Source organism: Manis javanica, chromosome 5 (assembly GCF_040802235.1).
Source record: "Manis javanica isolate MJ-LG chromosome 5, MJ_LKY, whole genome shotgun sequence".
NCBI lineage: Eukaryota > Metazoa > Chordata > Mammalia > Pholidota > Manidae > Manis > Manis javanica.
Window position 1 is genome coordinate 167,261,902 of NC_133160.1, and position 27,872 is coordinate 167,289,773.

At 50.6% G+C, this 27,872-nt stretch overlaps 1 protein-coding gene and 1 long non-coding RNA gene across 18 annotated transcripts in view; both read left to right on the top strand.

Moving 5' to 3' along the window:
* Window positions 1-200: 200 nt before the first annotated feature.
* Window positions 201-16,621, top strand: LOC140849667 (uncharacterized). The gene is made up of 4 exons (XR_012131824.1): window positions 201-672; window positions 7,951-8,045; window positions 14,273-14,371; window positions 15,550-16,621. It is a non-coding gene; the product is annotated as an uncharacterized lncRNA (long non-coding RNA).
* A 2,726-nt stretch (window positions 16,622-19,347) lies between these two features.
* Window positions 19,348-27,872, top strand: part of SLC2A9 (solute carrier family 2 member 9) — a 208,216-nt gene continuing 199,691 nt past the window's right edge. For 4 of the 17 annotated variants that reach the window (XM_073237847.1, XM_073237849.1, XM_073237842.1 and 1 more), the window contains exons 1-2: window positions 19,594-19,832; window positions 22,315-22,413. In XM_073237847.1, the coding sequence (XP_073093948.1) occupies window positions 19,755-19,832; window positions 22,315-22,413 (177 nt within the window). In that variant the 5' untranslated portion in view covers window positions 19,594-19,754. Of the gene's footprint in view, window positions 19,833-22,314; window positions 22,414-27,872 lie in introns of all 17 variants that reach the window. The other 13 variants (XM_073237844.1, XM_073237853.1, XM_073237841.1 and 10 more) reach the window with 10 other exon arrangements.

Below are 27,872 nucleotides of genomic sequence, written 5' to 3' on the forward strand. Positions count from 1 at the left end.
TGCTGAGCCAGCAACTCCCCCTCTTGTGGGAGAAGCCAGGGGCATCGGCGCTCCTCCCCTCGGGGACGTGCCCTGAGCAGGGCAAAAGGGTAAACCTGAGGAGAGTGTGTGCGGCCAGGCTGGAAAGGTGGGGCTGGGAGTGTCAGGGAGCAAGGACCTCAGCTCGGTGTCGCGGGGCAGTCACATAGACCGAGAGGAGAAACTAAGGTCAAGACAGCAAAGTGAGTTTTACTGCCCTCTGCGGAGAGTCACAGAGCGAGCCTGCCTGAGGGCCCGATGCCGTTCGGAGGCTTCTGCTGTGTGGTTTTGGCAGGGCAGAGAGGTCCTTGAGTGACAGCTCTCAGCTCTCTAGGCTGGTTCTGATTGGTGAAATGGGGACAGGGGCTGTGCTGTGCCCGTGCCTCTGATGTCTCTTATCTGGGGGGACCCTGGACATTTCCTGAGTCACTCTTGCACCCTGTGTCTTCATCTGATTAAGTCATCTGATTAACTCTCTGGCTCTATTTGATTAATTCCCTGAGCCATTTTTTGGGGCCCCTTCTCCTCTTCATCCCGCTCATTTCTATCTTTCTCCCTGACAGGAGGGCGGGCAGCAGGGGCTCCAGGGTCAAGGGGATCTCAGAAACCAGATCCATTTGGCTCAGAGGAAGGTCCTGTAGCCTCAGCCTTAAGGTGAGAACCACTGTAGGAGACAGATTCAGACTGTTGCGCCCACAATTCAAAGGAACCTATGTGTTCCTACGTTTCCCATTTATGCTTCCATGAAAATTAACTCATTGGCTTAATTCATTCTTTCCCTCAAAGAAACAAAATGGCTTGCTCCACTCATTATCTATGTGTTCCTTTAGGTAGCATATTGATTTCCTTCCGTTCTTTCTTCTGCTAATTAATTGAGTAGCTAATTAATTAAAAATATTTACTGAGCACCACTATGTTCCAGGCTCTGTTCTGGGTGCTGGACCCAGCAGCAAGTGTGAAGGGCGGCTGGGCTAGAGTTTCAGGAGGAAACCAAATCCCCCCCAGATGGCCTGGTGGAAGGCAGACCTCACGGAGGTGTAGGTGAGGAGCCCAGGGTAAGGCAAGGAAGCAGGCCTTAGGAGCTGACCGGAAGGAGGCGCGGGCTGGAGCCATGGAGGACTGCCTGGTGAGGGCATGGACAGAGAGGGCGTGGCTATGCCTGCACTGCTGGTCAGAGCAGGGGAGAGACACCCCACCTCCTTCTCCTCCCTCCCTCTGACCTCCTGCTCACGACTCTCGGGCCAACAGCCAGTTGTAAGGGAGTTGGCAGTGCCCCCCCTCAGGGCCAGTCTCCCAGGGCATGAGCAGGGCAGAGAAGGTGGGCGGACTGGGGCCACAGAGGCAAGGAGAGCGCCCAGCCCTGCCCAGCACAAGAATGAATCCCAGCTCTCTGGGCTACATATTCTCACTGGAGGACCCAGATGAACAAACAGGTAAATATTCTTCGCGTGGTGATTGGTGCCACTCCAAAAGTAAATCAGGATGTGTAGTTGGAGGTTACGGGGTTTAGTAATTATGGGGGTTGCCTTTTACATCAGTTAGCCATGGCTCCTCTCCGGTGGGTCCCATCTGAGTGGATACTGTAGGAAAGTGAGGAGTGGGCCTGTTGGCTATCTGGGGGAGGGGGTTCCAGACAGAGCACAGCAGGTACAAGAACCCCTCAGACAAGAGTATACTAAACTGCTGACCCCAAGGGGTCCAGCTGGCCAGAGGGGAGGGGTGGAGGAAGAGAGGGTGCAGACAGGGGGTGCATATGAACCAGTGAGGGTCAGAGCCTCTGGGCCTTGCTAAGGTGTGAGGACATAGCCCTGACAGTGTCAGGAGCCACTGAGAGGTAGATTTTCTGAGCATGTCCTTCCTACACTGTAAGAAGCACTTGGCTGCTCTGGGGGAAGTGACGTGGTGGTGGTGGTGGTGCAGTGGGGAGCAGGGCCAGGGGCAGGGAGAGCAGGAAGCCACGTGTGTCAGCCAAGAGGGAGGACACAGCTTGAACCAGAGGGGAAGAACTGGAATTGATGGGAAGTGGCCAGACCCTGGAGGGATCTCAGGGGCAAGTGGGGTATGGACAGCAGGTAGAATGCTGATGCCCCTCCCCTGGAAGGGGAGGTTGCAGAGGAGCAGATTTGGAGCGGGAGAGAGGGTGGCTGGTTGTGGACATAGTGGGTTTGAGATGACTTTTATTCATTCAAGTGGAATAGCTGAGTGTAGGCCAGGGGGTTAGACACAAGCCCATCTCCCAGTCCGCACCCTGCCAGGAACTGACTGAGCCACTTCATTGGCTTCATTTGGTCACCTTTGGTATGAGGTTCCTTTTATTTTTTATTTTTTTTATTTTTTAATCTTTTTTTTTAGATAATCATTTTTTATTGAAGGGTAGTTGACACACAGTATTACATTAGTTTCAGGTGTACAACAGTGATTGAACATTTATATACATGATAATTCTAGGTACCAGCTATCACCATACCAAGTTGTTACATTATTTTGACTATATTCCTTATGCTATACATTACATCCCGGTTACTTATTTATTTTACAATTGGAAGTGTGTGTATATATATATATATATATATATATATATTTTTTTTTTGTGAGGGCATCTCTCATATTTATTGATCAAATGGTTGTTAACAACAATAAAATTCTGTATAGGGGCGTCAATGCTCAATGCACAATCCTTAATCCACCCCAAGCCTAATTTTCGTCATCTCCAATATTCTGAAGCATAACGAACAAGTTCTTACATGGAGAACAAATTCTTACATAGTGAGTAAGTTACATGGTGAACAGTACAAGGGCAGTCATCACAGAAGCTTTCGGTTTTGCTCATGCATTATGAACTATAAACAGTTCAAATATGAATATTCATTTGATTTTTATACTTGATTTATATGTGGATACCACATTTCTCTCTTTATTATTATTATTTTTAATAAAATGCTGAAGTGGTAGGTAGATACAAGATAAAGGTAGAAAACATAGTTTAGTGTTGTAAGAGGGCAAATGTAGATGATCAGGTGTGTGCCTGTAGACTATGTGCTAATCCGAGCTAGACAAGGGCAATAAAACATCCATGGATGCAGAAGATTTCTCTCAAAACAGGTGGGGGAGGTTCTAAGCCTCACCTCTGTTGATCCCCAATTTCTCACCTGATGGCCCCCTGCGACTGTGCCTGTCTTAGGTTGCTCCTCCCTTGAGGAATCTTACCCGTGTCTGGCTAACCAGTCATCTTCCGGGGCCATACAGGGAGATGTTATGTTGGTAAGTGAGAGAGAAGCCTTATTGTTTGAAATGAGGTTCCTTTTAATATCTGAGTGATGATGTCATGTAGGCTGCCTGGGAACATGGGACACAGGTGTGGGCTGATGTTATACATGTGGAGGTTGTCAGCATACAGGTGGGATCAGGGCTGCTTGGGGGTGATTGCAGAGAGACGAGGGTGAGGAGGAAGAAGACACCCCAAAGAACACTGTGGAAGGCGGCTGGCGAGGCAGGAAGAACCAAGCCGTAGCTTAGTGAAGTAGCTCAGATGTGCCTTTCCGTGTCTGGTCCACAGCCGGGGAGTCACAAAGCCTTTGAGACCCACTCAGGGCCACCAAGGCTGCTACATTCTAACAAGAACACGTCAGTTCTGGTCAAGGAGAATAAGAAACTGGGAGAAACTGATGAGCAGCTAGGTGTACATGTTTATCTTGGACCTCTGAATTTCATAAATGGCTGACTTATAGATGTTAAAAATAGGAATGATTTATGAGTTTCTGCTACATGTTGAGTATTTTGTTCCCCCAACATTGGTAATCCCCACACAGGGGCATGTTCTTATGTTTATGGTGCAGATAAGGAAGCTGAGCTCAGAAAGGTGAACTGACTTGCTTAGGGTCATACAGCTGGAGGCTTTAAGCAAGTTGCGTTTTTGCTATAGGGAGTCCCTCTCGACCCGGGCAGATGGAGAGCATCTGGGGAGTGGTGGGTGAGTAGGGACAGCTGTCAGGAGGCTGTGGCAGGCGGTCTCCCTGGGGAGAAGGAGTCTGCCCAGCTATAACTGAGGGCAGAAGCGGGGAGAGTTTTCATTATTTGGACAAGTCCTAGCAAGGACAGCTGAAGAAGGAATCTTTACTATTGGCCTGAGAAACTGGGGAGTGGGGGTGCTGGAAGAGGGGAAGACCCAAGGAAAGAGGGGTTTGGATAAGAATATTGAAAGTTCAGTTTGGGACCTGCTATGTTTGAGAAGCTTCTTAGCCAGGTGAGAGTACTGGCCAGCCAGGTGCACATATGAGTCTGTGTCTTGGGGGAGAAGCCCAAGCCGGAGGGATAGGTTTGGGAACCGGCGGCGTATTAGTGGTTTGAAGGCTGCAGGGAGTCTGCACGGGGTCAGCCGTGTACCAGCAGAGAGCTTTGGGCTGAGCCTGGGACACTCACCTTTGGAGGTCTGGTGGGTGAAAGGGAACAGCTGAGCAGACTAAGGAGGGGCCAGGGAAGCTGAGGGAAAACCAGGCCAGTGCGTTGGCTGGAAGATGGGAAAAGGAAGTTTCTGGAAGGACCTAGAAGAAAGAGGAGTGGTCAACTTCATCAAAACTGCTGGGATGCTAAAGGGAATTGACTAGTGACTTTGGATCATTGGTGTCCTTGATAACAGCGATGAGAGCGGCACGGTGGGTCAGCATGGGCAGGAGCTGAGGAGGGAATGGAAGTAGAGACAGTGGATTCTTTTTGGAGCGTTTTGCTGTAACAAACAGCAAGGGAATGAGTGGGGTGATCGCCAGAGGTCCCGCAGTCTAAGGACGGTTATTTTTAAACTGAGGTACAATTCATTTAACAAAAAATTGACCCTTTAAAGTGAACTATCAGCGGCATTTAGCACATTCAGAGTGTTGTGCAGCCGCCTCCTGTATCTAGCTCCAAACCTTTTTATCACCCCAGAAGCTCCCTTTACCCATTAAACAGTTGCTCCCCATTTGCCCCCTCCCTTAGCTCCTAGCAACCACTACTCTGCTTTCTGCCTCTGCCGATTTGCCTTTTCTGGACATTTCATTTAAATGGAATCATAAAGCAGGTACCCTCTTATGTCTAGCATTTCTCACTTAGCATAGTGTTTCTATATGGTAACGTGTGCCAGAGCTTCATTCCTTTTTATGGCTGTCCATCGAATGGATGAACCACAAGTATTTATCCACTCCTTAGGTGCTGGACCTCTGGACTAGTTCCACCTTTTAGCTCTTGTGAAGAACACCGCTCTGAGCATTGGGTACAAGTTGTTGTTTGAACACCTGTTTTCAGTTGTCTTGCGTGTATACCAAGAGAGCAGTTGCTGGGTCACAGGTAATTCTGTGTTTATCTTTTTGAGAGACTACCAAACTATTTTCCACAGTGGGGGAGCCAGTTTCCATTCGCACTAGCAATGTAGGAGGACTGCAGTGGCTCCGCATCCTTGATACCATGTCTTAGTTTTGTTCTGGTTGTTTAATCAGTGATATTAAGACATTTTTGTACTGTGGGTAAAGTGCAATATTTCCAGAATCTCTCGCCTGGCCTTAGTTCATCTCCATATCAATAGGTGTTTCCAAGGGGCGGAGAGAAGTTGCCATCTCCATATCAATAGGTAATTACAAGGGCCAGCCAGGGCTTGCCTATCTGGACTGAAGAGGTAGGGTGGGGCCCCTTTTTCTGCAGTCAGTTTGCCAGACACACAGAAGAGCGGAAGTGGTTGGCTGCTTGTAAGAAATAAAGGGGTTTCTCCCACTTTACTTCTCCATGCGACTGATTTCAGTGTCAAAGGTATTTTGCCTCAAGATTTTCCCCTAAATGCATAGCCTACAAGGATCCAGTAGAGAGGGAGAAATGTCTGATGCAGAAGAGAAACAGGTTAATTGTGGAAGGAAATTCTTGAAAAGGTGAGAGGGCTGTGCCCACGAGACCCAGGAAGGGGAGATCCTCCCGAGTGAGGAGTTTCGGTGCTAGACCGCCGAAAAGGAAAGAGTGATGCGTCTGCCATCAAGGCCCCCACGCTCACACTGACGGGCTTGCCCTCCCTGGTGAGAGGCTTTCCCACAGGGAAGCAGTGAATGGGGGTGGTGGGGATCAGAGTGGGCGGTCTTGCTCTAAACCTTGGTTCTCATCTACAAGCCACGGTGCTTTGGGTGAGTGGGGTGGCTGCTGGAACCCCAGGATGCGCAGCCATAGAATGATGATAACAAAAGCTTAGGGGCTGCTATCAGGATTAAATGAGGCCATGCCTGACCAGTGCCTGGCACATAGTAGGTGCTTACACTATGTAGGTTCCTTCCGCTGGCTCATCCTTCTGACTAGATTATGAATTACCCTACCAAAATAACAGGTTTGCCCTTCTTTGCAGCCTGCTCAATACCTACCACTATATTGGTCACATAGTAGGTACTCAATAAACATTTGATAAAGAATAAATACATAAACAAGAATAAAAATAGTCATCGATAAAGGGACTTCCCAATAGCAATAGCCAACAGTGAATATTTGCTGGGTGCTTGCTACTTGGCAGGCAGCTCCACGTGCAGCACCTCATTTGACCTGCACAACATGATTTGAGATGGAACTCCATTATCCACGCTTTGCAGACCTGTCCAGTGTGACCTGACTGGGGAGTGGTAGGCGGGCTCTGAGTCACTATGTTACACTGTCTGTCTGGATGCTGCTAACATGACAGTTGAGTGTCCCTGGTGTTAAGAATGATTTGCAGCTAAAATGAAGTCAAGAGACAGGCTGGGTGACTTCTCAGGGAAAGGAGGGGTGGGCACCCACTGGGTGACTGTGGGAGCTCTGAAAAGCAATCACATTGCCCAGAAGGAGCCCCCCACCTTGATGGGTCTGTTTTTCCATGAGCCCAGCTGAAGTCACCCCAGCCACAGAGCTGTCACCTTTCTAGTGTTTGGCTTGTATTAGACATTGGAGGTTGCTGGTGAAGCTTCCTTGGGTAGATTCTCCCAGAGGTGAGGTGAATTCCTCTCTCCAGGCCGTCCCTTGGTCAACATCAAGATATGGAGAAACAAGATTAGCCATGAGGAGGCAGCCCAGTTGCTCTGAACTGATGCCATGGGAACCGGATGGGCTTTCCCCGGTTCCCAAGACTCCCTGCCCTCCCAGGGCCTGCGTAGGTGCCCATGGCAGGCACAGCGTCTCTTTCCTGCAGCAGCAGGGCCCACCCGGACCTGCCCATCACTTCCCATGCCCTCACCTCTCTGTGAACTGCTCAGCAGGAGGCTCTTGGTGCTCTTGACTCTACTTGGGTCTTGCCCCAGGCCCCAGCCATTCTTCCCATCTGTCACCTCTTTCCCTCAGAGCTCTGCCTCTCCAGTCGTCCGACTATCTCAAGGTTCTGAAGAGAGAGTGGGATTAGGATGACTGCGTCACTGGAGAGAGGTCAGAGGACAACGTGGCATTCATGAAATACTAACAAGGCGATGGCCTTGGGTCCAGCATTCATAGTTGACGTCAAGTTGACGGCACTCACGTATTTCTCCTCGCCGATTTTACTCCCACTTCAACAGAGCAGCGAGAGTGAACTCCTCAGCCCACTCCTTTGGGCTTAGGACCTGACCAGCGGGCATTCACCTGTGTTATGCTTTACAGCTTTTGTGCTTCATTTCACATGATCCTCACTCCCCATCACTGGGGCCAGTAGGCCCTGCACCTGTCACATCCTCATGTCAGTGAGAAGGGATCCATCCCTGGCACCGTCAGTAGGTTAGTCTGCAGTGGCTTTGCCCAGATACCTCTGCCTTCAGCTCCCAGTCTGGAACTTGTTACCCTGCACCTGGGCATGTTTTTAATAAGTTGAGGAAGTCATCACTAGTTCACTGTTAATCATTTATTGCTTGTCAAGATAGCCATTGTGGATGTTTACAATAACCGCTGGATGCCTTTTAATCATTAATACTGTTTTCTTTCACAATTTTCCAGATTTATCTCTGGTTATATGAGACAGTCGATCTCCCTGCGAAGCATGTTCTGATTGCTCTTTAGACTGAAAGAGGCCAGGGAAGCTCTGCACACAGGTGAGTTGTGCTCAGACTTGGATTGACTTTGGGGATAAGTTCAATAATTTCTGAGGATCTTACAGAGCAGCTGGAATAAAGGATTTGAAAAGTGAGGGATCTGAAATTCAACTTGGTGAAGATCAAGTGAGAAAATGCACCTAAAGTGCTTGACAAGTGTTAGTATAAAAAGGAAATGTAGTATGAATGAGTATGGCTGTTGTTCCAATAAATTCCTGTAGTAACCTGTGGTCTCCTCCCTCTGTTCCTTCCTCTCTCTCTCTCCTTCCTTCCCTTCCTTGACTTCCCTTCCTTTGTTCGTTCATTCCTTCCTCCCTCCATTTCTTTCTCTCCTTCCATACTTCCTCTCTCTCTCTCAGCTACTCTGTTTTCAGTATTTCAATATTTCCTTTTAGGGTTAGCTCTAACTCCAAGCCAAAGTCAGCCGAGATTTAACCCTGAAAGTTAAGAATAAAGTCACAGTCAAGTGATTGTTGGCTGGTGATTTTATTCAGACTCAAGACTGATTGTCAGTCAGTCAAAGAATTTGGGGACCAGGGCGTGTGTAGCATTTCCTGCTCAGAGCGTCAGCCAGCGGCTGGTGGGACCACTGGGCTTTGCTCAGCAGGGTCAGCCGTGAATGAGCGGCCACCCCACGCACTTCAAGGGAGGTGCTGTCCAGGCTGTGTGACGGAAGCTTGGGAGAACACGTCCACCGCTGCTATCTGCCCACCTTTTGTGGTGCCTTGATGAACATCAGTGCCTCTTTTTTGCTTTTGTCCTTCCACCCAACACAGCCTTATAAGGGAGGGTCTAACTTCCAGCTCTCCGCGCCCAGGTCCCGCCTGTGATGGGTTGGGTGGGTAAACACACTTCTCTGAGGCTTGCTTGCTTTATTTCTAACATGGCTGGCTGTAGTGTCTGGCACGTAGTGCCCATGAAGATTTTCCTATCAGGAGCTTCTGTAATAGCAGTAGCACAGGTGATTTTCCTAAATATTTAACCCAGCATTCAGCCTAGGCAGGGGCCAGTCAGATTGCTGGGTGCAGAGTCCTGAGAGACATAAACTCCACAGCAGCTGGACTGTGGCTGGTGGGCACTCGGGGGGGTTGGGAGGCGGCTATTCACCTATGAGAACAGCAGCAATTGGACCATTTAAGGACTGGCATGGCCACACTCATGGGCACTTGCAGTATTAGATTTTAATAGCAACAATCTTGGTATTGTTTCTGCTGATTGAAGAGACAGTGAGCTAGCGTTTTTGGAACCTCATGCACAGAGATCATATTTTATTTATGTATTTGTTTATTCATTATCCTATTTAAGCCTTCAAGAATTATTCTGAGGCAGTTTAGGGTTCTCTAGTCAAACACTGGATGGATGCCCCTCCGTTTGTCTTTTAAGGGTCTTTACAAACCAGAAGCCCCTTATCCATGCTCCACAGATGCCATTTGCTGGGAGTCTGGTTTTGATGACAACAGCTCGTGATCATTCAGCATTTACTCTGCTTCACATATATTAACTCATTTAATCATCACAGCAACATTATGAGGTCATGTTTTCATTCCCCACTTGACATAAAGAAGTGGAGGTACAGAGAAGTTAAGTAACTTCCTCCAAGTCACACAGCTAGTGAGTGAGCTGTAGAGCTGGGATTTGAACCATGGCTCCACGCTGCCTGGGGTGCAAGCTGTCCGCAGTCAGCCTCGTATTGCACAGGGAGGCAGTTTCCCCTCTGGGACGTGAGTCTCAGGGCGGATGAGGCCATTCGCAGCTCTGCAGTGGTCTCATAGGGTGAGGTGCACAGTCTCAGACCTCTGCTGCCGACAGCTTCCCTGGGCGGTGGGTCCTTGTTGACGTAGAACCCTGTCCTTGTCCTTGCTGGCCAGGGGGTAGAAGATCAGAGCGGCCTGTGACCCTGAGGGAAGTGTAACCCTCCACCCACCTCTGCCTGGGGCCAGTGGGTTCCCTGTTTACATGTTTTCTGGGAAGAACGAATGTCTCTCCCTGCCCTTGGGGAGGGCCCACCTCACCAGTCTCAGCATGGAGCATTTACCAGGCCTGCTGTTTTGGATCTGCCGAGCACCCTGCTCACCCCAGCACATGCCCTCGTTCCCTCGCCTTCACTGTATCACACGGACGCATCCGACACGTGCTATGATTTCTTCCTGTCCACCCGCTGCTCTCTCCTCCTCCCACGCATTTCTGTACACACTCCATCCTCCCCGTTTGTCATTGTTCATCTGTGCCGACCTTGACTTCTCACAGCTGTGGCTGGAAGTGTGCATCCCCACAGCCACTCTGCCCACAGCTGGAATCACATCTCCTCTCCTCCATTCTCCAACCTGGCTCCCAGCGGAGGCTCCACGTGCCCACTTAAGTGCCTTGCCACGTCTGTCACTCACTGGCTTTCCTCCCTCCTGAACCCCATTGCTAGGCAGATCCACCCTCCTCGCCCTTCTCTAGGGCTGAGCCATGAATGGTCTTCCCGCACCATCCCGCTATCTGACCACACTTGGCTGTCAAGGCTGCTCCCAGATGTCCCTAGTGACATTTCACAGCTTCGAACATCTGCCACCTGCCTCCCTCCTTCTTCCCCTTCAGTTGATTGCTTGGACTTGTGCTGCACTGAGCATATAGATGCCATCCAAAGGAGCCTTCATCCCTTACCTCCGGATCTGCAATCCCAGCCACGGCTTCCCCTGCACCCACCGTCTGGCTCCCACACCCCTGCCTGCCCACGGCTCTGCTCCTCCTCACGCCACTGTTCTATGAAGCCGTGTCTCCACCAGGCTCCTCTCGCACACATGCTAGGCTCTCCCCAGCTACTCCACTTAAATTGTTCTCATGACATTTACCAACGGTCTCCACGTGGCCACATGCTATGGACACTCTTTGTCCTCTTACATGGCCCTTGTGCCATATTCAACACAGCTGACCACTCACGTCTTCTTAAAGTTCTTGCCTTGCCATTCCCAGCACCTCACTCTTCCTCTTGAAACAACTCAGTCTCCTTTGCTGTTGTCCAACCCCCATCTGCTCCAAACTCCCTCCCTGGGTGACCACGATCTTTCCTCATCGCTCGGTGGTAATTACCACTCATTGATCCCCAGTCCAGACCACTTCTCAAGCACCACTCTTAACATCCAATTGCCCAGGTGATGTTCGCACTTGGATGTCACACAAACATCGCAAGCAACACACGTCCTTAAAGAACTCTTCATTCCCTCTGTTCCCAAGCCTGTTACTTTCTGAGTCTTCTCTAGTTTAATGAATGACAGTGCCATTAACTGAGCACCATGAGTTTACCAGGCATCTCTAAGGCCTCTTAATGTACATTATCCCTCATCTGACAGTGATATAAGAGAATGATAATTGTCATCAACTGGTAGATAAGAAGACATACCCAGAGCTTAAGTAATTTTGTCCACTGTGGCAAAGCCAGGATTAGGACCCAGATTTTTGACTCTTAGAACTTTGCTCTCACTCTACCCATGTCTTCTCAAATCTTGGCTCTTGCCTGATCATTTGGGGACCTTTTCATCCTGAGGTATCCACAGGGCCACCATGTTGCTTAACTCCAGGGGGACATTCACAGTGTTGTCTGTGTGACAAGGAATCTTGGAGTTATGCAGTGATGACCACTTACATAAACTGGAATGGAGTACAGCCCCTGGATGTGGGCAGGTGGTGGCCACAGGTGCCATCGTTCTGGCCCTCTTTGCCCCATCCCATCCTATCTGGCTCCTGCTATCCCTTCTCCTATGCCACCCCACCCACTCTGCATACTGTGTGCCACTCCAGCCAGACTCTGGATACAGAAATGGATCAGCCATAGCCCCCAAGCATGAGAGGAGTATTGGTCAGGGTTCTCCAGAGAAACAGAAGCAATAGGATGTATATTTGGGGTTAGATATGGAGAAAGAAAGCAAGAGAGAATTTGAAGAATTTGTCCATATGATTTAGGGTTGTGGGCTGGCAAGCCACTAGCTAGAAATTCCAGCAAGGTTTGATGTTGCAGTCTTGGTCTGATGTCTAGAAACTCAGGCAGAATTTCTGCATTGTCCTCTTGAAACCAAATTCCTTCCTCTTCTGGGTCCCTCAGTCTTTGCTCTTAAGGCCTTCAACTGTTTGGATGAGGCTCACCTACACTGCAGAGGGACACCCACTTAAAGGCCACTGACTGTAAATGTTAATCGTATCTAACAAACGCCAGCAGCCTCTAGCCTGTTCCCTAGATAATCAACCAAACAACTGGGCACCATGGCCTCACCAAGGCAGCCCATAAAATGCACCATCAGGTGGTCATGGTCACTGGCGAGGACGTGGCTGAGAGAATCAGCCTGTCTAATTTGGTTTGGGACATTCTAGGAGAACTGCTCTTGAGGGAGTGATTCAGGTTTTCCAGAAGGGATGAGCCAAGGAGGTGAGCCTTAAAGATGAGACAGGAAAGGGGGAAATACATAGTAGGCCAAGCGGGCAGTCCAAGAAATGCGAGAGTAGCTGGCAAATGGAGGTTCTGTGAGTGTCCCTGGGTGTGCTGGGATGACAAGGGGGGGTCCCTCAGTGGAGGCTCTGAATATCACACTCAGGTCTCGGTTCCAGCAGCTGACCAGCCAACGTTCTCATCAGGCCCCAGCGGCTGTCATCCTCTAAGGACTATATATTCTTCCAGGATTGTATTTTTTAAGTCTATGTGGCTACTTTAGATCTTAAGGGCTTAATTCTTCAAAAATTTTTCTTTGAATTTAAAGCAATTTTAACACCTTGCCTAATTGTAGAAGTGTTTTTTTTTTTAATGTACACAATTGGAAACCTATAGGAAAACAAATCAGAGAAATACTGGCTAGAAATACAACAGCCAAGTGGTGCCTGCTGCCTTATTTTGCTGCTTCCAGGCAGCCGTCTTCCATGTACATGAGTATGTAATCTGTCCTCTGCTCGTCTCTGCAGCCCAGTCTTTCCCGTTCTGCACTGGACCAGGCCACTCACTTTCCGTGCTCCCCCCCCACACAGGCTGTCTGCATGCTCTTCATAAATTGTCTCTTTTCTTAGAATGGAGGCTCCATGAAGACCAGGCAAAGTCTGTCTTGCTCAAGATTGCTTTCCCATTACCTAGATACTAGGGGTTTAATAAATAATTTATTGTGTAAACATTTTGTTTTAAATTTAAAAACATGGGCATAGTTTAAGTATGTATATTGTTTAGTAGTGTGCCTCTATTAATAAGTCCATCTTAACATTTTTTAAAATCAAAATATAGTTGATATACAATATTATATTGGTTTCAGATATACAATATAGTGATTTGACAATTATAAATCTTGTACACAATGCTCACCTTGGTAAGTGTGGTTTCCATCTGTCACCATCCCACTATTTTATATTATTTATTATATTTCCTATGCTGTACTTTCATCCTTGTGACTAATTTATTTTATAATTTGAAGTTTGTATCTCTTTATAAGTGCATCTATTTTTAATGTTAACTAACATGGATTCTTTTACGTATCTTCCTCTTTTGGTCAAGTAAGAATACATTATGAGCATTTTCTCATGCTATTAAATGCTCCTCTTTAATACATGTGTTTAAGCGCTACATGAATTTCCATCACTGGCTTACCACAATTTATTTAAATGTGCCCACCAGGTATTTTTTCCTATTGTGAATACCATTTTTCCAACGGGAAAGATTCCTGCAATGACTACCTCAGGCTTAAATCTTTGTGTACATATTTATTACTGCTTTAGGCTAACTTCTTATAAGTGAAGCAGTTGGGCCAGGGGGCCTAAATATTTCTGTGGCCCTAGAAACATATTTCCAAACTCCAGGAAAGCTGCCATTTCCTGCTTATGTCCTGCTTATGATTTACTTGGGTTATAATTTTGGGGACTGTTTCCAGTTTGACAGAGGAGATTGACACTTGGCACTGCTTTTATTTCCTACCTTGGGGACAGAAAGTCCAGAGTTTCCCAGCCGTGTCCCACCACTGGAGTGACCATCGGAATGAGAATGGTTCAGGGAGAGGCTTGCGTCTAGTATGCAATGCAGCAAGTGAGGGGCACACAGTGCGGTCCACCCAACCACCTTGCAAATGAGGAAACTGAAGCCAGAAAGGAGCAGGGAGACGCTCAAGTCACCGGTGCCCTGACCAGGGCCCCTTACCCATTTGGGGGCCACCTCCCCTGAGTATCCATCTGTGACAGTAAGTGTCTAATGGCTTCTTCCTTTTCTCTCTCTCTCTCAGGAACAAAAAACCCAGTCCCTCATCTGAAAAACAGATATGAAGCTCAGTGAAAATGACCCAGTGGGTAGCAAAGAAGGTGATTTGGCAAAGAAGAAATTGGTGAGTCCCGGTGTCCTTCTCTCTCCCTTGTATGAGTATTCAGGTAACCCCGGGGCGGACCCTCCTTGCCACTTGCCCCCCTCCCAGGGGAACATAGGCCTAGAGGAGAGAGCAGGTGCTGGACACAAAGCTATGTGGGAAGGGGGGTGTGAATGGCTAAGTGTAGATGGCGAGGTGCAGGGGCTGACGGTACTGTACTTCAGTTGATAATGATCATACTATCTACTGCTGACCTTCCAGACTTGTGGGAGGGTGGGGGGTAACTCCGTGCCAAAGGTCATTTCTCAACAAGGGGACATTGATGTTGAAAGTGATGATGTTATTTTCCTTAAAGATACCATCTCCCACCTGAAACCCATCTCCCACCTCACCACAAAGCCTAGTCCCCCTGCCCCCTCCTCCAGGAAGTCCTCAGCACTTAGAAAGGTCTTCTCCCTCTGGAACTCCTCGGACCTTCTCTTGAAATCAGATTAAAAAATCAATATCCAGACAGCATGCCCGGTGCTGGGCCTTTGCACCATTTTCTCTTCTGGTACTCTTGGCCATCCCACACTGAAGACATCACCACCCGCCTTTTACAGGCAAGGAACTGGGGCTCAGAGAGGGCTGAAGCCACTTGTCGGTAACTATATATTTGGTCTGAGATGGAGCCACTCTCCAACCTTGACCCATCTGTGCCTGTTCCCTGCAACGGGTATGAAAGCAGCCAGGACTCAGAAGAAAATATGTCCATATTTGTAACAAGCCTTTATTCACTAGGACAAAGATCAGCACAAGTGTATTTATCAACTTTCCAGTGAAGTGTGAAGTTGGCAGGCTAAGCATCACTGTCCCATCTCATAGGTATGAAATAGGGGTTCAGGGAAGCCATTCCCCCACCTCACATCATTCAGAGTAATGGCAGAATCATGTTAAGTAAAGAGCAGTCCCTCCAAATGGACTCTGTATACACATTTTTTGGTGCTCACGTCAGGTTGAGTGAAGGCTCCACTGTCTAGGCATTTGTGTGATGAAAGAAACTGTATAGTCATTCAGTCCCTGTGCTTAAATGATATTTGATTGAAATGATATTTAATAGAAAACTCTTTTTTCCTATCCTTTCCTGGTAGAAAATTTTCACATTGTCCACGGTGACTTTCTAGCCTCAGGACATTATCTAGAGGATAGTTTGTGTTCAGTTCCAGAAGCATGTACGGGCCCCTTCCTTGAGCCAGGCAGGAGGAAACCCCTGGGAAGTCAGAGAGGCTCAGAACACGGGGTCAGTCTGTTCAGGCCGCCGAGACGGAGCGCCCCTGGGGATTTGTCCACAGATGCCCTTCCTCATACTTCTGGAGGCCAGAAGTCCAAGGTCAGTGTCTGAAGGTTGGTTTCTCTGGAGGCCTCGCTCCTTGACTCGTACATGGCTGTCACCTTCCTGTGGCCTCACGTGATGGTCCCTCTGCATGTGTCTGTGTCCTAATTGCCTCTCTTATATGGATGCCAGTTATATGGAACAGGACCCACCCCAATGACCTCATTTTAACTTAATAACCTGCTTAAAGGCTCCATTTCCAAATGCACTCACATTATGAGGTTCTGGGGGTGAGGACTCCACATATGAATTTTGGGGTACACAGTTTACACTATAATAAACACACACAGCCCTGCCCTTGGTGAGCTCCTGCCCAGAGGGGAAGGCATGCATGAGGACAGACACTTATCAGAAGGGTCACTTCCAGTGCAGCTGTGAGCAGCACAGGGAACTCAGAGGCAGGCAGAGAGAGGCCCCAGGGGGACTCTAGGGGGAGGCGGTGAGGGAGCCGAGCCCTGGAGGAAGAGCCGAGTCACAGAGAGTCAGGGAGAAGAGCCCGAGCAAGGCCAGGAGAACCTGGCATGAGTAGAAGCTCAACAAACATTGGTGATGGGACAGGCACGCAGTGAGCATCATGGCAGGCTGAATGTGCGGCCCAAGAACATTTGTTTCAGGACCACATCCTTGATAGCATTAGTTTTCCTCAGATCTGCCTGGGAGCGTGGGGAATGGCCCAGGGTTTGGAGCCAGATGAAGCCAGGTTCTCCCTGAACTTTAGTTCTTCCCGGTAATATTGGTCTAGCAGCTCCTCCAGTGGCTGCTGGAGATGCGGTGATGTCATGCGTGTGAACATGTTTGGTTGAGGGCACAGCAGTGCAGATATGTATTGTGACCCCAAGAGAGGTGGCACTTGGGTAAGGAGAGCCCTGCCCAGCTGCCACCTGCTGCACCACATCACGTCCGCCCCGGGGAGCATGACCTGAGCTCTGGAACAGGCCTCAGCAACTGTCCAGGGACACCAGCCTGGCCCCAAACCTCTCCTGTTCCTGCTGGGGACCCTGATGGCCCAGAGCAGGGCAAATCTTCCTACACAGAGCACTCCAGACAGCACTTATTTAGAAAAGGATAAGAGTGTTGGTCAAGAAACAGCACATTATCTGGGGACAGATGAGGACGTCGTGCCACAGAGAGCCCAAATAACTCGCCCAAGAGCTCACAGGTGGTAAGCAGCTAACTTAGAGACCCAAACCCAGGCACATGCCACCAGTCTGGGTTGAAAGCCCTAAGCTGTGGCAGAGCGAAGGGATAGCCCCCATCACCCTCCCCAAGGCTTTTCAAAAAGTGGAGCTCTCATTTTGTCACCCTGGGAAGCCCTGGGGATGCCAATGGCAGTTTGAGGTCACTTAGCTGCCTGATGGAAAAGCGCAGTGAACTCGATGGCCAGGCTTTCTAAATGGCCAGAGCTCTGGCCTGGAGCTTGAACTGGGACACCTGGCTTCTAGTCTCAGGTGTGTGATTTTGGGCAAGTCACAGCTCATTTCCTGGCCAGTATGTGGGTAGGTGGGGGAGAAGATTTATGGGCAGCCAGCCCCACCACTAACAGGAACTCTCAGGCCCAGCACTGCCCCCAGGCTGAGGAGAGGAAGAGAAAGGAAAGTCAAGTCTGCGCGGGTTTGTCTTGCTCTGCTGACTGGTGTCCAGGCCGGGGTTCTGGGAGAGTTCAGGGGCAGCCGCGGCTGCTGGCGGTTAGTTTCCCCCTCTTTCCCCTGCCACCCTGGGGTCTACACCTCCCCTGGCTTCTGCCCTCAGAGCTCAGATTCAGGAGGACTTGGGTCAGGAAAGCTGAGACAGGAGAGGTGGGCAGGGCCATTCCACTAGGGCTCCGAGCCCACACTCAGGATACACGGCTGGGCCTTGGGGTATACTGCTGGGCCTCAGGGTACACTGCTGGGCCTCCGGGTGCACTGCTGAGCCTCAGGGTGCACTGCTGGGGCCTCAGGGTACACTGCTGGGCCTTCGGGTATACTGCTGGGTCTCAAGGTACACTGCTGGGCCTTCGGGTACACTTCTGGGCCTCGGGGTACACTGCTGGGCCTTTGGATGCACTGCTGGGCCTTAGGGTACACTGCTGGACCTCGGGGTATACTGCTGGTCCTTTGGGTACACTGCTGGTCCTTCGGGTACACTGCTGGGCCTCAGGGTACACTGTTGGGCCTCAGGCCAGTGTGGCCTGTAGACATGCTGTGCTTGGCTGGCAGGGTCTTTAAAGCTTTTTGACTTTGAATGCTTTCCCAGCCCAGGGACTCTCAGAACACCAGGGACCCCACCCTCCCCCCCACCTGGTGCCTTTTAAGTTTTCAACCCCTTTTACGTTTTCAAATGCGAGGAGGGGGTCACCTGCTCCAATTTGAGTTTCAGCAAAATCAGGCGAGACCTCCTGTTACTGACAAGAGACCAGAGTGGCTACAAGGAAGGGCCTGAGCTAGGGGGATGAGGGGAGGCAGGAGAACATGAACAGCAGGTAGTAAGCCTCCATAAGGAGGACACAGCGTCAGGCCTCAAGGTACAGGGAGCGCTGCCCTCTCCCCTGCCCTGCCCCCTCCCACACTTTAGACACTCAAGTATTTTGCCTCGGCACACACCCCAGGGCGTCTATGCCTGCAGGCCTTCACTCAGCTCCCCTGCCCTTCTCTGCCTGCATATTCCCGGATTTATTCATCCCATAAGAATCTCTCAGGAATCACCTCTTCCAGAAAGTCTTCCATGATCCAGCCCCAGGTTGACTGGTGCCAGCTCTGTTTTCCCAGGGAATCCTCAGCCATTGCATATCATGTTGTGATTGTTCCATGTTAAGAGTCTTGCTCTGGACCAGAGCCCAGCAAGGGGGAGCAGGCTAACCAGCTGGAAATCAATTCTAGAAATAGCCAATTCTCAGAGAGGTACCCCTGCAGGATTAATGTGCCGAGTGATTGATTCATGCATATGCTCAATAGATAACAAGCCTTATTATTGGGGGCTGGCTTTTCCGTTCGGAAGTTTTAGTTTCCCACTGAGAAGCTCTTTTCCCACCGTTGTGCATCTCAGAGCTGGATATTTTTATGCCCATCTGACATTCTGCACTACTAATATGTCTGCAGCACTCCACATTTTTTATTTCAGGGCATACATTCCATTAAACCCAGTTTGCTGGCTTTTTTTCTCTTTTTTTGCAGACTTGAGACCACCTGGCCATCCAGGGGTTCTGCATTCCCCAAACATGCCTTTTCCCTGCTGGCCTCTGCACCTGCCCCCTGCCTCTGGGAACAAATGGCCAAGGGGGCCTAGCCTAGTCATGATTAAAGGTGCTTCTCTGACACCTGGGGCAAATTGGCCACCTGGAGCACTAATTCTCGTGATGTCCTAGTGAGCATGAGGGGTCTTGCCCCCTTAATGCATTTCCTGGGCCAGCCCGGGGCAGACACACAGGAGATGCCCCCTCAGCCAGTGCCAAGTGAGCAGGATGGAGCAATAACCACGTGGCGGGCTTGATTTCTTTCAAACCCACAGGCCTCCGCATTTGTTTCAGAGCTGCCAGGCAGCCCGTGTCCATGTTCCACGTGCTGCTTGGGCTGTGTGTTCCTATCTGAGCCTCAGAAAAACTCTGCAGGACCATCTTCCATCGTGCACTTGTAAACGTGGTAGCCCGCGGAAGCAAAGGGACTCGCCCACGTCAGGCCTGGAACCCCACGGGGCTTCTACCGCAGTCGGACCCTTTGGGTCCTTGCGCGCGTCCCAGCGACACCTGCCTGGGCTTATGCCGGTCGCTCCCCTTCCTGCATTTGTTAGGTGGGAAAATGAAAGATGCCAAAGGCCAAATTCATCCCCCTGGTGGTGACTCCTGAGAAGACAGTTTCCCTTTCAGAAGCCTCGGGTAGCCCTTAGGACCGGGGAACAGGGCAAAGCAAAAATAAAACAAAACCAAAACGTTGCCCCATATCCTGTTCAGACTAGAAGAAACCGCCACGTTTCCTGTTGGCGCCCCCGCCCCTTCCGCGGACTCTGCCTCCTCCTTCCCCGGAGGCCCGGCGGCCGCCAGCGGGGAGGAGGCAGAGCATGGACTCCCCGGAGCTGGGCTTTGCTCCCTTCACGCAGCGCCGGGGGACCTGGACGCCAGGGGGGAGGAGAATAAAGGTAAACACAGAGACCCACCCCTGGGGGCCCCCCACAGACCCGGGGTCCCAGAGGCCTGCTTTGGGTCCTGGCCTGCTGGTCCCTGTGACCCTGGCCCTGGGTGCCCAATTCTCTGGCTGCGGTTTCCTGGAGATGACAGCAACTCCTGGCAGTGAGAACGAGGCATCCAGGGCAAGTACCCACTAGCACACGCTGGCAAGTGTCCCCCTCTTCCTTCTCTATCCCCGCAGTGGATCCCTCTGTCCCTAGGACTGGTGGGCACAGGTGGTGCTACAGGCTGGCCGAGCAGGGGCAGGGGAGACAGTGCCCACTGCCCTTCTGCACCGTCTAGCGGGTGTGGACAAGCGGGGAGGGATCAGGGCTGGGAGCAGGAAGGTCCAGGGAGAGCAGGGGTCCCGGACAGCCGAGGAGTCGGAAGGTGTGACGTCTCAGTGAGACCCTGAGGATGGGTCTAAAGCCAAAGGCGATGGAGAACGGGGGGTCTTGTCCAAAGTAAATCTCATTCAATTCAAGCTCCTCTTACTGTAGAAAAATATTCTGAGCCCACACCTGGCAGCGAACATCCCTGAGGCCTCTGCACTCTCCCTCTTGTCCCCCCCTCCAGTTACCACATTTCCCGAGCACCTCCTCTGCGGCGGGCTTGGTGCCTGGAAGTAAGAGCCCCCCACCCACTGTCCAGCCGCTGCTGCTGACGCTCCTGGGCTCCTGCCACAGGACAGGGGTGGACCTTACCGGCCTCAGCTCCTTCCTTCTGCATAATATCCTGTGAGGTGGGGGCTATCATTACCCCCATTTTACAGATGAGAACACCAAGTCACAGAGCAGACACATATCTGGCCCAAGATTACACAGTCCTAAGTGGCAGAGCTGGGCTACAAATGGGACTGAATCAAAGAGAGAATCATGAAAGTAAGGAGGTGGAGCTCTCAGGGAGGTTTTCAGAAGCAGAGACTGGCAATAGGTCAAAAAGGCTCCAGAAGGGAGGGTTTCATGCAGACGTAGCCACATGGGCCAGCTCACGAGGGACCGTGGCAGGTCACCTGGGCAATGGCCATCCTGTAAGACTGGGCCAGAGGGAGTTAGGGAGAATCCAAAACAGCAAACACCCTGTGGACACTCTGTGCACAGAACACTCTGAGCGTCTCATCGGGCAACACACAACTTTAACAACTTACACGGCCAGCCCTCTGATGTAGGTCCCTACAGCCGGGCAGGCTGGGACCCAGAAAGGTCAGACTAGCTCAGGCTCCCACAGCCAGGTGGTGGAGCTGCCCAGCGCTGGTGTCCGTGCCAGAGGACACTCCTGAGGTGGGCAGAGCCGGAACCGGCTACTGGGGCCGGCTTCCTCTTCCAAACAGTACTTGACCGGTTCCCTGAACCGTGGACTGTGTCTGTCTGGTTTACCGCTGTGTCCCCAGAGCTTCATCAGGGCCTGAATCCTAGCATGTGCACACCCACCCACCCCGCGACGCCCACACATTATATCGTGGCAGAGAAGGTGCCTTCTGAGAGCACCTGGGCCCCCTCCATCTGGAGAGTGGTCCACGTCCCCCTGGCCAGCCTGGCATGGCAGCCCCTCCTGCCTCCAGCTCCTGCCAGCTGGGCAGTCCTGCTGGGCACAGGTGCTACTGCTGTGTGGTCCTGTCATGACTTGGCCATCCTTGGATGAGGCTGAGGGGCAGGGTTACAAGAGGCTGATGCCTTTTCAGGCTGAGCCCTGTATCCGTCCATCTGCGGGTCCTCATTCTGAAGCGTTCATACGGGTGTTCATTGAGAGCTCAGTCTGGGACAGTGGTGCACGGGTTTGTGCATTCAGAGTGCATGTGTAACGTGGCTGTCATCAGCCGCAGGCCCCCAGACACTGTTCTCAGATGAGACGCAGGTGAGGAGAGGCCGCACGGGCCCCGGAACCAGACCCCCTGGCCTCCAGCCCCCATCCCAGACGGCCACAGGGCCAGCGCTGCACCTCCTGCCTTACCTCCTTCCTCAGTGTTTCAGGCGGAAACAGTACTGACCAGAAGATTCCAGGAGATAATCCCTAGAAAGCGCTTAGAGTAATGCCTGGCCTCTAGATCTTAATAAATGCCAGCTGCTACTGCCGGCAACTTGGTCTGACTGCTTTTTGCTCCCTTGTGGGTCAGAACTGGCTAAATTCAGCTGAAATGATGTTGTGCAGTGGCCTACAGAGTACCTGTGGAGGACTCAGCCTGTGTGTACCCCCTCCTGGAACAGCCAGTGAGGAGAGTGATGGCGAGGCTGTGGACAGAGGCATCTGAGCCCAGTGGGCTGCCCAGGTGCCCACCTGCGCAGGGGAACCTGGACAGGAGCCTGCCTGCCAGCTGACTCTGGGAACTTGCAGCCGTGCTCTTGGGGATTCTCTGGGCTGGCCTTCCCAGCTAAGGGGACCCTCCAGGTGTGCCCTGCGGGCCCCTGGCTCTGCACCCCAGTGCCCAGTCTGACCTGCTGTCATCTCCTCTCCCAGGACTGGTCCTGCTCACTCCTCGTGGCCTCTCTTGTGGGCGCCCTCGGCTCCTCGTTCCTCTACGGGTACAACCTCTCGGTGGTGAACGCCCCCACTCCGGTGAGTGCCTGGCAGCCTCAAGATGAGCCCAAAAGAGGGCACTGCAGGGACACAGACAACTGGCCCTGGATGGGGCCTGATTCCGCAAACCTTTGCAGGCCGGTTCTGTGTCAGACCCTTGCTGGACACTGTGGGGGGAGAGGGACAGAGAGACGGAGGCCAGCCCTGCCGTCAGCGGGGAGATGGGAGATACAAAAGTGTGGATGATGACAACATTGGGGGTCAGTCCCTTGTGGCTGGAGTGTCCTGGGAGAGTGCAGGGAGAGGAGAGTGGTCTTCTGAGGTCCCAGGGGCCCATCCTGAGGGTCTTATTCCAGTGCAAGGAGCACTGAATCTGAGCAGCCACAGAGGGACCTTATGCTTAGAATTGTGGCTTTTAATCACAGCCAGAGCCTCTTGGGTACCTGTTAAGATCTGAGGCTCGTTTTGGTTTTTGTCTGGAGTCAGGCGCTTAGGGGTGACCCCCAGGCTCTCCTAACTGCCCTGCTGGTCTGATGCCAAAGGAACTTTTACTCCCACCTACTTAGGCTGGTAAGGTCAGGTACTGCCTGTGCCTGGGAGTGCTGGCTTCTGCTTGACCTTGGGGTAAGATGGATGTGGAGTATAAGGGAAGACTTCTTGGAGGAGGTGGTGCCTGAGCTGTGTCTTGAAGGTGGAGCAAAGGCACAGATGCCTGAGATATGTGAACTGTGAGCCGAAATACAGGAGCCATGCGGTCAGAATGCAGGATGTGCTGGGGAGCGAGGGGGCAGAGCCCGAGAGGCAGGCAGAAGCCAGGCGCTGGGCTGCCCTGGGTGTTTTTCAGGCATTTCCTTGAGGGCCAGCATCGCTGTGTGCAACACGCAGGGAGGGCTGAGCCAGTGGGCCGCTGAGGGTTCCCAGGAGCCCAGGACTTTGCAGAGGGGCCTTGTTTTTGTTCAGATGTCCCCAGCAGTTGATCAAGCGTCCTGTACAGCTGCTTTGTCCAAATAGGGGAAAAAACAGCGTCTATGTTCATGATAGAAGAACAGCAAAGGATCACAACTGTGAAATCTAGATATATTATGCTAGCCCTTACTTTTCCGTGCATTTGAAAATTTTTATAAGGTAATGACCAAGTGAACTACATCATTTCATCTTTGCAAATATGTCTATATATGTGAAAGAGGAGGGGCGTTTCTAAATCACGCTCCTGGGCTGTGTCCTGTCCAATGCTGTCATCAATCATCTGGACGATAATATAGGAAGCGTGTCTATCATTTCTCAGTTGACGAGCTGGGAGGAAAGGGAATGTGTTCATTGACTGAGTCAACTGGCAGGACTCTTGTGCCAGCAGCTCTGGGTGCTTCTGTTCTTGTTTTTTTCACTCTGTTAACTCTTCTGTGTTTTGAGGTTCCCTGTCAGTTCATTTAAGAAATTGATTCTGATGCTAAAAACAATTTGAAAATCAGGGGGCCTAGTTTCCCTCCCTGAACTCGCGCAGCCGTCAGCGGCTTTGGCTTTGTTTCTGTGATGTCGCCCTGACACAGGGATCTGATCAGTCCGTATTTGTCTTTTAAAGGAGGATTGGGAATTTTTACTCTTTCTTCTTGAAAGTTCCGCAGGAACTCCAGCAGAGGGCGGAGAACGTTTGCACTCGTGGCTTGTGCAGCCAAGAGACATGTAAAAACTTGAAGCTGGGCTGGAATGATGTGGGTGGAAAAATAGAAGTTCAAGCAATGACTGTGGGAACAGGAGGAAGGAGCAATTCCATCACTCATTCATTCCAAAAAGTGGTTTTAAAATTAGTAAGTTTTACTTTTTAAAGCAGTTTTAGTGTACAGCACAACTGAGCAGAAAGTTCAGAGTTCCCATACACCCTGTCCCCACGTATGAACAGAGCCCCACTATCACCATCCTGCACCAGAGTGGGGTATTTGTTACGATCAATGAACCTTCCTTGACACGTTGTTATCACCCAAAGTCCACTGTTTACATTAAGCGTCACCCTTGGAGGTATGTAATCTATGGGTCTTGACAAATGTGCAGTAACATGAACCCACCATTGTGGCGTCTTACAAAATAGTTTCTCTGCCCTGTCTATTCCTTCCTCCCTGCCCCTTCACCTTGGCAACTACAGATCTTTTTACTGTTTTGACAGGCCTTTTCCGGGAAGTCATATAGTTGGAATCATACAGCATGTAGCCTTCTCAGACTGGCTTCTTTCACTAGGAATGTACACTTGTTTCTTCTTCTCAGCCTGCGTATCTTTCATTCCCCTGTGCTGTCTTAGTGCATGAGCCAGGCCTTCCGGGACGATGCTAGAAACAGTGGTGCGAGGGTGCATCCTTGCCTTGTATCTGATTTTAATGGGAAATCTTCGAGTTTCTCATCATTAACTATAGTATTAGCTGTAGGTATTTTTGTAGATGTTCTTTATCAAGGTGAGGGATTTCCCCTCTATCCTAATTTGCTGAGAATTTTTATCTTGAACAGTGTTGGATTTCATCGAATGCTTTTGTGCATCTATTGAGATGACCACATCCTGAGAGCTATTTGTCTGTAGTTTTCTTGTCATATCTTTGTCTGGTTTTGAGAGTCTACTGGCTAAATTCCCACTGGTTTCCCCTCAGCAGTCACCCTAAGTGAGCATATGTCCTGTCTGCCTTGCATTCAAGGCTCACAGAATCTAAACCCCCAGGATCACAGGCCCATTCAGAGACCACACACACACACCTGTGAGGGTCCCGTGGCCAACTCTGGCTGATGGGATATAAGCCACAGGAAGCCTGGCCCTTGAAGACATTCTAGAAGGTTCTTCACGTCTTTCTTCCCCCACATGGCAGAGACCTGTCTGACATGCACTAGGCATTTCATGAGCTAGAAAGGAGGCTTAACTGACTTCAGACACCAGACTCCAGGGTTTCTGTGCTGTGCTGGCACATTGAATACTATGACTGACACCCCAGCCGCTGCCCCCAAGCCTGTCTCTGGCCTGGCCCACTGTGTGGTCTCCCAACTTGTTCCCCTGTTTCTACTCTGGCTCCAGTTTATTCCCCACCCAAAGTCTGGAGGGATCCTTTACAAATTAAGGCAGATCACATTATACCTCTGCACAAACCCTCCACAGCTGCCCCTCGCACCTGGAAAATGACCCAGACTGCTATGGCCTGCACACCTGGGGGTCTGGCGCCCAGTGGCCCCTGCACTCTTGTGACCAGCACTTTCCCTCACTCCTTTTCCACCCACTCGGCACCCTCGCCGACTGCCACTCCTCAAACACGTGCACGCTGGACCACAGGGCCTTTGCACTTGCTGTTCCCCCTGGCTGGAACACTCTTCCCCAGATATTCCCATGCTCTTCCCTTTGTTTACTTCTGGAATCTGTTCAAATGTCCCCTCTTCAGAGATGTCTTCCCTGACCCGCCCTTTCCAAGTAGCACCTCTCCATCTCTCACTAGCCCCCCACTGTCACTTATTTCTGTTTACAGTATTTAAGAACACGGGAGATGTTATATATTTAATTGCTTCTTGTCCATCCTTCCCTCTGTTTCAGCATTTAAGGCCCATGGAAACATGGACTTCATGGTTTTCTTGCTTCCGTAGTGCCACCACCTAGGACAAGGTCGGACACACAGTAAACATTTATGATAAATATTTGCTGAATGGATAAGTTTAAGATTTTTTAAAGTTCTTTGTTTGCAAATGCAGTTCCAAGGGAAGTCCCTTAGGCCCCTTCTCTCCCAACTAAACTGCTAGCTGAGTCTTCCCTAGGTAAAAATTCTAGTGCCATCTTTGCTGCAGTCACACTGATGGGGACTTGAACTCAGGTTTCATTGTAAAGTAAACCTTCTTTCTGCTCCACCAAGCTGATAAGCTAGAGCTTTGGCATATTTTTGGCTTTGCAGGCTGTAAGGTCTTTGTCCCAACTACTCAATTCTACTTTTGTAGTGAGAAAGCAGCCATAGACAATATGGAAAAGAATGGGCAAGGCTGTGTTCCAATAAAACTCGATTTACAAAGCCAGGCAGTGGGCCCGTTGTAGCTCCCTGGCCCATTGCTAACCTCTGTGCCTGACGTTCTAGGAGAAGAGTAGTGTCCTGGAGATCCCTGGTGTCACTAGGCCCTCATGCAGCTGGCTGACTTCATGAACACTTACTCCACAAATGGATGTTATGTTCCCCAATATATTTTTTTCTTCTATCCATTTATTGCTGTGTGTCTAAGCCTTTGTCTTTTCTGTTTCCAATGGCTAATTCTAATTGTCATAGCTATATCTAACTACCCATCTACGTATCTACTTATCTGTTATCAACCTATCTATCTATACCTGTCTACTTATCTGTGTATCTGTCTATCCATCCACCCATTCACTTATCCATCCATCTACCTATCTGCTTATCTATCTAAAGCATTCTGATGCCTTTGTAAAAGGCCAGTTTTTCATGCCAATCAAGTTTAACATGAAGTTTAGCATGAAGTAACATCATTTCCTGAAGTTTCAAGCAGTCATGCATGCAGGTTAAAGATACTAATCTGCAACTTGGCAAATGGCCCCAGATTTATGCCATTTTAAGCCTTGATTTTTCATAGGAGAATGTTTCTTGCTCAAGATCTGCTTCATTAATACTGCTGCAATACCCTGGGGCTGCCAAACTCGTGGAGGGAGGTGTCCCCTTGGTGCGTGGGGGCCCCCAGTGTCCAGTTCCCACCTGAGAGAGCAGTGAGGGCTGGATGGAGACATCAGAGGCCGGGCAGGGGTTTCTGGGTTGCCAGCTATTGCCTGAGGGCTGAGGTGGGTGCTCATCCTTGGTAGGCAGGGCTGATGTGGCTTGTATGGGGTGTGTGTCAGCACAGAGCCTGCGTTAAAACTCCTCTGGCTCATGGGTGTCACCCAGAGAGCTTACAGGGAGATTGTGGAAGAGGCGTTGTAAAGAAATGCAAAGCCCAGGCCAGAATGGACAGTTTGGAGCCCAGGCTCCAGTCCAAACGGGCCCCACAAAGGAGGATGGGACCAAAGGGGATGGAGCTCAAGTATAAGCAGTCCCGAGGGGCATCTGGAGAGGTACGGTGGGCCTGCAGGCGTGCCTGCCCAGGACTCAGGCCTTGCCTGTGACTGCAGGGTGACCTGCTGCACACTGCAAGGGGCCCTAGAGAGTGGCCATCCTTGAGCAGGATGACCACTGGGGTGGACATTAAGAAGAGTCACTGAGAAGGACCAACGTTGAGCTAAATGAGTGTGCAGAATAGGAGGCGTGAGTGAACATGGAAATTAGAAAGCAGACAGGGAATGCTGTGGCTGGGAGAACAGACAGGAAGCCGAGTGGGAGGGTCCATTTAGGGCTGATGCCAAAAGTAGTGAATGCTTGGCATCCACTGGCCCAGTTCCTGGCCTGTAGTTCAGGCAAGTGTGTGGAGGTTTAACAAAAGTAGAGCACACAGGATTCTACAGGTCCGAGGGTCCTTCCAGCAATGCTGGTCGAGCTCTTTCCCTGGCGCCC